Here is a 10,661-nt window from a genome sequence, read left to right as displayed (position 1 = left end):
TTATTCATCCAAGCATACCGATCTCAGTAATCACATGAATTGAATTATGACATAGACCGGATCGTTTCATTCTTCCAATTGCGGTTGGACTTCATTATGCAGCAATGAATCCAATAATTCTTGCAGATGCGACCAAACTAATTGAAGAGATTCAGTCTTTCGTTAGTCATGCATGCAATTATTGGGATGCGCAACCAACGCTGTCTTCTGTAAAGTTCCTTTCTGGATATAATACTGCTTCAGTTCCATATGTCCTGACGTATCTTCAGGGTGTACAGTGTCTACAGAGCATTCGAGTTTGGATGATGATACCAAATGATCTGTAGGATACATTGACTGAAGAGGCTACGACACCTTCTCTGATCATTCATCAACTCTTGGCTCCGATCGTCTCTCTTCTTCCACTATGGACATCATCAACAGAAGATACAATATCGTCTGTTCTTCAAGATGAGAGCGATACAGATTCGATCGATGAATATATGCGTCTGATGGCTGATGACATTTTCATGGATAAGGAGGAATTAGAGCGTGTGAACAATAATCCTCGAAGCTTTCATGCTGTTCAGAAGAGTCAGAGACGTCGTGCAATGCGTAAACGACAAAGATCCGTTCGGAAGCCAGTATGGAGAGCACAAAACTTTCGCAGTACACGATACTCCATTGATTCACTTCTAGAAGATGTGCCTCCAACAAAAGAAGAATTTCGACTACTTCAGAAGGTTAATCGAACCAATATCAATAACAGTGTAACGCCCATTCCTCCTTTTTTATCGTAGTTCATTATTGTGTTGGATATCTCCAACATTGCTGTTAACTATGGTAATCAGAGATACTGCTGTAGAGGGATTCGTCTTGCTCTTGACTATTTCCAGGGGATTGGTCATAAATGTATTGGATTCATGCATCGTAAGTTTGTTGACGGGATCAAAAAGATCAATCCTTCCTACTACAAACGCATGGTTCTAGTTTGGTTGGATCCTTGATCTCTAGACTCCAGACGATATTCCTTACCTTCAGTCACTGATTAGTCAACGCATTATAAATACCTGTCCTGACTATGAAGATGCCTACATTATTCAGTATGCCATTGAACATCGTGCTATTGTTGTCAGTAATGACAAGTTCCGAGACTTCATCAAGCGTTACCCTGACTCTCTTCGCCCAATAATGCAGCGGTTTCTCTCCACACATGTAATGCCTTATGCTTTCACAGAAGACTCGTTTTGCCCCAGTAATGAGTTCATATACCCCGATTTGATTGAGGATACTGAAGGTGAGAGTGAAGATGAGGATGTTGCCCAATGTGTTTCTGAAGAGAGAATCCAGTACTATGGCCAGAGTGATGATACCAAGTAATTTTCCATTTTTGTGCTTCAAAGATTTATTTGTTGATTGTTATCCAATGTTTGTTGTTGCAACGTACAGTTGATCTTGACTGTATTATTGTTAAGAAAATCAGAGATTGGAGGAGAGTTGTGTAAGCAAGTTGAGGAGATTGTTGAGGAGAACCGATCCAAAGGAAAGAAAACTAGCATAGCTGTATCAGGATCATCGCAACCTGCGTTATTATCTCCATTCTTTATGAAGGCCAAGATCGACTGGTCTTTTGTGGATTTCTATTTTTCAGATGAGCGTTGTGTGAGTTTAGATGATCCTGATAGTAATTTCGGGGCTTGGAATCGGTTGTTCTTTGTTGAAGTTGTGAAATGGACAAGATTTCATATGTAGAGAGGAATCCAAAGAGATTCTATCCATTCTATTGATCCGTCATGCATTTCAGCAAAGGCAATTGCAGATCACTATGAAAGAGAACTCCAGTATCTTCCTCATGAAGATGGGTATACTGTATTCGATATTATTATTCTTGGAATGGGTCCAGATGGTCATACGTGTTCTTTGTTCCCTGATCATAAAGAGGTCGAAGTAACGTCCCAAAACGTAACATATATTCTGGATAGTCCGAAGCCTCCAAAAGAGCGAATCACTCTGACACTTCCAGTGTTGAATCATGCCAAGCATGTCTTCTTCCTAGCTACTGGAAAGGATAAAGCTCCGATGATTAAATCGATTCGTGAGAAAAAGTCAGCGGTTCCATCGGCCCGCGTTCAGCCTCAACACGGTGAATTGATTTGGTTCGTAGATGATCAAGCAATGAGTGAATATTAACTTTGTTGACAAGAAACAAGCTACTTAACAAGGAAATATCCAGAAAGGATTCGGTTCTCGATTGTCTGAATGATTCCTTCTACTAATCTATCGTTTCGTTCTACCATTATATAGTCATCTCCGATTAATTCAAATCCAGCAATCTATTTGACACTCAATTCTCTTTCCTTACATCCAGCAACATCATGGCTCCAGAAGCCTCAGCCACTTTCTCTACAAGAATTGCAGAGTCCTTTCGGATGGATCTGTATTTGGAATCAGGCTACATCTCATTCAATCTGTTCTCTCTCACAAGGGCCGTATCTCGTAGAATCTTGCTGATAGTAGTTAATGCAATTTTCCCAATATCGTCAAAAGTTTGAGAATATATCGAATTAACAATTATCACGATCCTATCTACAGTTGTTGTGCCATTCGGCCTATCTGTTAGAGAAACGTTAGAATAATACCGGTCAAATTGTTTAATCTGATAGTTTTTATTGAATTGTCGAATGACTCGTTTTCGATTTTGTTTTGCTTTCTCTTTGTCTCGTTTCATCTTCTCCATTTCTTGAATGGTTGTGATATCTTCTCGGGCATTCTTGGTACTTACTATGATGCGTGGTTTCATCAACAATTTCCGTTTCTATCTATTACCCATTCTGTTAAACAGTACAACTATTTCCCAATCTGATACATCGTCATAGTATTGAATCCCATTTTCAATAGTAAGTGCTAGACCAATTACTGATAGAGCATTCTGTTTATATACCCTGTGAAGAACCTGACTAATGGTACTGATGGAAAAGCCTAAATCAAGGAGTATTTCTTCAATGGGTTCCAGGTGAGTATGTGTTTTTGGTTTTGGTTGAGATACTGTTCCTTGTACTGACTCACCAGATGTTGGTGTTGGTTGAGAAAGTGATGGTGTTGACAGAACAGTTGTTGCTGGTTCCATCACCAATTCTGGAGATTTCTGGATGGTTGTCACATATTGATTCTGCATGTCTGATACAGGTATAACAGGACTTATTGAACTCCTAAGAGTAGGAGGAACATAGTCTTGATCCGAAGTGTGAGAATACTGAGAGGTCATTGGACTCATTTCCTCCACCGAATTGGTAGATGAATCATAGAAGTCAAAAATGGTTGTATCAATATGCTCGTCTTCTCTCTGCTCCTCCACATTCCCGTCTTCATCGCAAAAGTAATTTGAACGTTGACTGATCTGTGTGTATTGTTCAATTTTCGCTTCCAATAATGCTTGGTCACAACCTGTTATTCTTTCTTGCTCCTTTCCATAGTAATAAAAGAGAAATGTTGGAACAATCGAAATTCCATATATTACCTTTTCCTGAGGATGCGTATCAGCATCAATACGCAGAAATAAAGCTTGTCTATATCTGAGAGACAGATTATTGAACAGAATGGACATATTTTCACATTCTTCAGATCTACATAATATTCGAGGAATGAGTCATACAATATGGAGTAAAACTCGATGCACACAAGTTTTCTATCATTCTCATCTAGCCATGGGGCAACTTCATGACGAATTTCGAGAACGCTCATGACACAATAGACACGTTTGGCTCAATGAGCAGTTAAACAGAATGTGGCTGTTGCGTCTCGGCGAAACGCCCATTACTCCATTTGTGGCTGCGACACCCACCGAAGTGACATGCCGCTGAATCCGATCTGGAACGATCCAATACGTTAAGAATTGACAAAAGTATAAACGACAACTACGACACACAATTCATAATGTTTTTCATGATGGAACTAATCGAGAGGTTTATTCAAGCAGAAGGCATTACGCTAACTGATGAACAGAAGGAGCTTGTTTTGGAGAATTATCAGCGTCTAATTGTTCCTGATATTGATAATCTGTCAAATGAGCGGATTCTTCAGGTTTTTGTAACCCGCCGAGATAAGAAACGTGAAGCAACAAGAGTTCGTGCTGTTGCAGAGTGTAAGATTGTGGTTCGAATTTGAATTCAGGCGGCATCTGTGGAAATATCCGTTCTGCTGAGAAGAAGAAATTTGGAGAGCACTTTCGCATGCATATTCGCAAGGATAGACAAAAGGTGTTGGATGTACGTCTTGAAAGTGGGATTCATGATAGTTTGTTACGGAATATAATGAAAAACAGATTCCAATTGCTGTAAGTAATGTTCTTAATCCAACAGCTCTTACCATTCTCGATGTACCACTGGGAAATGGATTTGAGAAGAAGGAGGAAACACTCCGTGAGCCACCTGAGCAATTAGATTTGCTACTAAAGAATTCAAGACAAGATGCTTTTGTCTTATGGATCGTTTCAAGCAATATTGCCTTTTCGTCTTTCAACAGCTTTTACTTTAAGGAGTTTATGAAGCAAGTATCCTCTGATTTTTCGGTGGTTAGTCCGAGTCGTTTTGCTCATGAATTGCTCCCTGGAACTTCGGATCGTGTGTTATCCTTTATCAAGAGTCGTCTTCGTAACCAAAATGTATATCTCGTGGTGGACGAGTGTAGTCACTACCGGAACAATTACTACAATCTCTTTGTTACTGTTGATGTTGACTCCCCACATACACCAAATACTTTGAAGGAGACTTACCTGATTCGTCGCGTGACGTGTTCGGAATGGGTGGATTCGGATCTCGCTTTACTCCTCTCATCAACTATTCAGGAGTTGGTTCATGATCATATCAATGTGAAAGCCTTCGCTATTGACAACTGTTCTATGATCCATAACGTGGAGCGTAAGATCTACCTTCAGACTCATCACTTTGTCAAAGGTGTTATTAGTGCAGTTCATGTTCTGAGTGCTATTTTAAGAGAACTATTGAAGAATGATCCTGATTTGAATACTCTATGGGAGAACGTTAGTGAATATCAGATGAATGATACCTAGGTAAAGACAGTAAATGAACTGATTCTAAATAATCCTCAATTGGTGGAGAATCTGCTTAAGAAACGAGAGATTCATCCTTATGAAGAATTACAAATCCGAAGTGAATGGTGTTGGCAGTATTTGGGTAATGATGCTGAAGAGAGTTAATTGTAGAGAACAAGTTATCAGATGAGTATCATCTTTATATTGATGGAGCATCCTTAGAAGAACTGATTGGTGTGAAAGAAGGACTTCAATTGAATGAATCGGCTTATGATGTTAACCAGTCCTTTGATCATTTGGGGCAACTTGCTAAAACAGGTTTCCTTGTCACTTACAATATGAGACATTGGTATTCTGCTTGGATTGTTATGAAACGTGTGTATTCGTTATTCCCTGCATTGAAAGCTCTTCAAGATGATATGGGTTCAGGAGGACCACTTACAGATAATGATGAGAAGCTTATATATTGTCTACGTAACATCAATCGAGATGTTCTCGAGAAAGTGCTTCATTATCTCTTACCTCTGGTTCAAGCTATCGTGTATTCCCAACAGGAATCGTCCAATCCTGTGGATGTTATCGCCATCATTCATAGTCTTCAGGACTTCTATTCATCCACCAATTTGATCTTAGTCAATCAAACAGTTTTCACTGAATGTTTCAAGGATCGTCTGGCTTGTGATTTGGATATTCCATCTCCCATTCGTACTCTCCTCTACGACGAATGGGATATGCAATGGAAGGAAGACCTCTCGGAAACGAATCTTGAGGTGCGAGCGTTTGTTGATTCTGTTCATCAAGTGATCAAGAAGCACGTTTTCTCAGCAGATTGCGGTTCATTCTTTACTGAACGTAAAGAGCAAGAATTAATTGATATGATGGAAGCTGTTCGTGACGAGATTCTGCGTTATATGACGAGCTATTCTGAACGTGAGAATCTCCCTCTTCGTACTTACTTTGATCGTGCTTCTTGGAAGTATCCTATTTTGTATCAGGTTTACAAGGATTTATTTGTGGATGTGGTGACTTCGGCATCAGTTGAACAACTATTTGCTGAACATGGAACTTTGCACATACCTCAAAACAATCAGTTAGATGAAGCGGCTGAAAATACTTTTGTGATGTTGAAGACGAATTACAAGTTTATTGAGAATAATGGTCTTCAGGATGAACTGTACGACTACTTGGGTGAGCCTGGAAGTCGCAAGAGAAATGAACCCACAATGGGACATTTGTATCCTTTGTAATTGGAGTTCTTTGTTTTTAAATCATTTGATTCCCGCGGGTTTTGAATAGAACGATACAAAGAGCAAATTGTGTGTAGAAGATGAGTAAGGTGGATATCAACCCAGAAGAAGTATGCAACATCAATGTCGGAGTAATGGGTCATGTGGATTCTGGAAAAACGTCACTTGGTTATTGGTGGATGATGTGGATGAGTTGTAGTGAAGTCATTGAGCGCAGTCCTATCAACAGCATCGCTCGACAAGAATCCTCAGAGTCGAGCTCGAGGAATAACCTTAGATCTTGGTTTCAGTGCATTTCTATCTGATGTTCCAAGTCACTTATCAAGTAAGAATGGTTGTACTCGATCTCTTGTAGATACGCATTATAAGCATATTCAATATACATTAGTTGATTGTCCGGGTCATGCAAGTCTAATCCGAACGATTCTTGGAGGTGCTCAGATTATTGACATGCTGCTGATTGTTGTGGACTGTCTAAAGGGAATCCAGACACAAACAGCAGAGTGTATGGTGATCGGCGAAATTACAACAGACAAAGCAATCTTCGTGTTGAACAAGATCGACTTGATTCCTGAGATGGAGCGTTCGGCACGGATCCATTCAATTAAAACAAATTTAGAGAAGGTGTTATCACGAACACGCTTTAAGAATGCTCCAATAGTAATCTCTTCTCATCCTCCTAATTGTAGATTCCTGTGGCTGCTCAAGTTGGAGGGGGAAGTATCGAAGATGCCAATACAACTAGTCTCGGTGTAGGAGCTATAGAATCACTTAATAGTAGATGGATGAGTTAGTAGCAACTGTCCGTAGTCTTGTATCGATCCCAGAGAAGATTGATAATAGTCAGAGAAATGAAAATGATTGATTCAAAGAACCTTTGTATTTTGTGTATGATCACTGCTTTTCGTTAGCAGGAAAGGGTTGTGTGATGACAGGTACTGTGCAATCTGGAAAAATTGCTGTGAATGATGAGATTGAGTTCCCTTCTCTGCATGTGACTCGAAAGGTGAAGAGTATACAAATGTTTCACAAGAATATGAACTGTGCTTATAAAGGTGATCGTGCTGGGGTGTGTGTTCAGTCCGAGTGTCTTCACACTCTCATTTGTAGAGCTTTTGATTTCAAAGCAGAGCGAGGTGAGGCGTGCTCTGTGGGATCACTAACGTCCATGCAAACAGTCCTCGTTCGTCTACGGAAGATTCGATTCTACAAAGGTGAGATTCGTAGTGGAGCCACATTCCATATCAGTGTTGGTCATCATACAATCCCAGCCACGATAACACTATTTGCTGATGAATCGAAAGAGGGTATGATTTAGAATTGGATATGATATGTAGAAACATTACATTCGGAGTAATTGTGAATTGAAGAACTTAACTCTAGCAAGTTTGGGGTGAACATGTTTTCAGAAACCGAAAATTCCTTCGATTTTGGCAAGCAGTATGCGTATATCCCTGTTCTAAATATCCTTGAATTTCATCTATTCTAGTCACTTAATATCCAGCGAAACCATCTCCGTCAGAGCCTCGTCGTATTGTTGTTCTGTTGACTTTACTTGTAGCTACAATTTGGGCCTTACTTCAACTTGAACAATCTCTTTATGCTCCATTGGGATGCCTTCTAATAGGCAGCCAGTTAAACTCAACAACTACGGATTCTTCGTGTCGAATTGCTTTCTATGCAAAAGTGATTCAAGTAGTGACAGATGAGAAGAACAATTTGTCCTCTCTTCACGTCTTCAAACCTAAGCTGCGAACCGCAAAGGTTGATCGTGTTGTTTCCGAGTATGAAGTGATTGGTACTAGTCTTCTTGAGAAAGGAGGCAGCATCCAACCTGTGGAACTTCCTATTAGGAGTGATATGTAGTTTGTGGGCTTGAAGGTGGTGACAAAGGACGGTATTGAAGGTGTGATTGATTCTCCTTTCGGTAAGGCAGGAAAGTTCAAAGTCTCGTTTCACCAGGAGCATCACCTGGAGAAGAACGATGAATTATCTCTTCATTTCCGCCGATATCTATTCGATAAGGAGAAAAAGATTCATCAGAATTAGTAATTGTTTGTTCGATAGACGAGATGAGCAGTGTTGCTTTTGTTCAACAAGATGAGTTGCGGGATCTCATTGCAGGTCTTAAAAAGTACACCCCGATTGTAATCTCTCTGGACTGTTCAGTATCATAGATTCCTGATGAAGTGACAAAGTACATCCTTCAGACATCTGGTTGCAATATAGAAGATGAAGAATCGTGACAGTTGAGAAAGTGATTGATTAATAGAATTCGACTAGTTTCGTTGGCAACTCAGCGATATATAACAGAATTGATATGCAAAGCCAAAGAATACAATACTGCTCGACGAGAAGGAAAATCAGTAAAATCTGTATTTGGGTGGTATTGATAAGTGAACGTAGGTTGAGAAATCAGATGAAGATGCCCTTTTGCTGATCGACATACAAAATGCGTATCCCTTTTGAATTGCTGTTGATTATGTAGACTCCATGATAAAGGAATTGATATCAACAAGACGGGGTTCTATTGTGTATTGTGTGTTTGTTAAGAATCTTTCACTGATTTGGGATATCCCATCAGAATGAGTTATGATGCCACGCTGAATGACACCATATGGGAGAATGATGGATCTGCGTGTTTCAATGATGGAAGTCCGGACTGTCGTGAACGACCTGCCCACTCATGTAGTTCGATTCTTCAAGCTCAGGTGACTTCGGTCGCACGGAGTTCAAAACATTCCTTCTTCAGTGCTCTGAGGGAGGTGGTCTCGGAAGATTTTCGGTTTGAAAAATCTCCAGAGTGTTCTACGTTGGTGAAGCGTGATAGTGTGAATGGATATAAGATATCAACCGTAACACAATCAGACATTGGGGGCATGTCTGTTGAGTTTGCCGAGGATTTTCTCAAGCAAATCCATCTGGAAGGACGTCTATTGAAGAAAGGGTTCCGAGGACTTCATCTATGGAAACGAAGATATTTCGTGCTCAACGGGAATGAAATGATTTATTTTGATGTACTGTAGCTAGTTGGTCCATGAATTGTAGAAAAGTGATCAGCGATCACCGCGAAGACGCTGTGAGATCACACCAGATGCAAAAGTAACCATCGAAAATGTTGCAGGTCGTCCTTTTGCTTTCAGTTTAATTCCATGTAAAGGTCAACAGAGATATCTTCTTGAAGGTTATTCTTTGCAGCAACGTGTAGTTGTGAGATTTATATTTTCATTCAAAGGATATATGGGTTCGTTTCCTCACAGTGGTTCTACTCCTGACACGTCATATCTATAGCAAAACACATCATCAAGTCCCTCGTTGCATTCACACCGAAATTTCGCTTCAAGATACACTAGGTAAAGGTAGATATGGCGTTGTGAGATTGGGTCAAGATCTGGTGAGAGAAAGGTGTTGAAGTGAGGGTTAGAAAACGGGGAAGATGTGTGCTGTGAAGGTTATAAACCGACGTAAGGTGGGCACATCAGTTCTTGATCATGAATTGTGTGTATTACGAGCCGTCAAAGAGCGTGTGATCTGTGATTCCATTGTGAGGATCCTTGACATTTTCGATGATGCCTTCTTAGTGTACATAGTGATGGAGTACATGGGCGGAGGTGATTTGCGGAGTCGTATTCTTCAAAATGGTCCATTTTCTGGTAGTTACGTGGAATTTAACTGATTTACAGAGTGTTCGGCAGCGAGTGTAATTCACCAGATTGGAAGTGCGTTGCTGACGCTTCATCAGCATAGCATTTATCATCTGGATGTGAAACCAGAGAATATTATATTTGAGAGTAATGACCAACGATCAATGATGAAATTAACGGATTTTGGATGCAGTATGGTTGCTGAAGTGGGGAATCAGCATACCAAGTAAGAAATGCGAAGTGGTGCTAATAGAAGTGAGATTGTTGGGACTGTCGGGTTTATGGCTCCTGAAGTGGTCTCAGTTGGAGAATGAAAGTGAATTAACCCTAGAGATGCGAGTATTCAGCAAAAGCAGATGTCTATTCCCTGGGCGTGACACTATATACCTTACTAGTTGGTTATCCTCCATTTGTGGGGCGAACTGCAGAAGAGATTCTTCAGGAGACAGTGAATAAGCCTATTCCATATATAGAAGAAGATTGGCGTAGTGTATCCGACGATGCGTTACTCCTTGTAAGGGGTATGTTGGCAAAGAATCCAACTGACCGTTTTTCTATGAAGGAGGTAATGTCGTTTTCGTGGGTGACTCATCCTCCTCTCTGTGAAAATAAAAACAATCCAAAACGGTTTTCGTTATCAGGTCGACAGTTATATTGTGCTTTAAGTGTACCAACGACGCTCCCCGGAAATGGGATGCATCCGTCGTTCTTTCATGTTTATGATTATACCTTAAGAAACAA

The 10,661-nt window shown here is 40.3% G+C and overlaps 4 protein-coding genes across 4 annotated transcripts; 3 read left to right on the top strand and 1 right to left on the bottom strand.

Moving 5' to 3' along the window:
* Positions 1 to 104: 104 nt before the first annotated feature.
* JH06_1345 (hypothetical protein) lies at positions 105 to 1,359 on the top strand (the record flags this gene model as incomplete). Its single annotated transcript, XM_014674715.1, has 4 exons — positions 105 to 296; positions 327 to 775; positions 845 to 962; positions 994 to 1,359. The coding sequence occupies 4 exons, from the start codon at positions 105 to 107 to the stop codon at positions 1,357 to 1,359; spliced, it is 1,125 nt and encodes a 374-aa protein (XP_014530201.1).
* Positions 1,360 to 1,405: 46 nt separating this feature from the next.
* Positions 1,406 to 2,169, top strand: JH06_1344 (6-phosphogluconolactonase; the record flags this gene model as incomplete). The annotated part of the gene is made up of 3 exons (XM_014674714.1): positions 1,406 to 1,422; positions 1,455 to 1,701; positions 1,732 to 2,169. The coding sequence occupies 3 exons, from the start codon at positions 1,406 to 1,408 to the stop codon at positions 2,167 to 2,169; spliced, it is 702 nt and encodes a 233-aa protein (XP_014530200.1).
* Positions 2,170 to 2,189: 20 nt separating this feature from the next.
* JH06_1343 (thioredoxin-like protein) lies at positions 2,190 to 3,720 on the bottom strand (the record flags this gene model as incomplete). The annotated part of the gene is made up of 6 exons (XM_014674713.1): positions 2,190 to 2,312; positions 2,342 to 2,431; positions 2,462 to 2,588; positions 2,619 to 2,794; positions 2,825 to 3,602; positions 3,632 to 3,720. The coding sequence occupies 6 exons, from the start codon at positions 3,718 to 3,720 to the stop codon at positions 2,190 to 2,192; spliced, it is 1,383 nt and encodes a 460-aa protein (XP_014530199.1).
* Positions 3,721 to 6,356: 2,636 nt separating this feature from the next.
* JH06_1342 (selenocysteine-specific elongation factor-like protein) lies at positions 6,357 to 10,654 on the top strand (the record flags this gene model as incomplete). The annotated part of the gene is made up of 22 exons (XM_014674712.1): positions 6,357 to 6,444; positions 6,476 to 6,936; positions 6,966 to 7,028; positions 7,058 to 7,118; positions 7,149 to 7,582; positions 7,661 to 7,732; positions 7,766 to 7,793; positions 7,838 to 8,112; positions 8,143 to 8,324; positions 8,357 to 8,423; positions 8,454 to 8,518; positions 8,549 to 8,651; positions 8,683 to 8,732; positions 8,765 to 8,800; positions 8,861 to 9,293; positions 9,325 to 9,480; positions 9,512 to 9,670; positions 9,701 to 9,929; positions 9,960 to 10,146; positions 10,174 to 10,222; positions 10,252 to 10,561; positions 10,587 to 10,654. 22 exons carry the CDS (start codon positions 6,357 to 6,359, stop codon positions 10,652 to 10,654), a joined length of 3,576 nt encoding a protein of 1,191 aa, XP_014530198.1.
* Positions 10,655 to 10,661: the final 7 nt, after the last annotated feature.

The sequence above is a fragment of the Blastocystis sp. subtype 4 genome (genome assembly GCF_000743755.1).
Source record: "Blastocystis sp. subtype 4 strain WR1 chromosome Unknown seqid_0002, whole genome shotgun sequence".
Classification (NCBI taxonomy): Eukaryota; class Bigyra; order Opalinata; family Blastocystidae; genus Blastocystis; species Blastocystis sp. subtype 4.
Note: the sequence above shows the minus strand (reverse complement) of the source record. Positions and strands in the feature narration are given on the sequence as shown.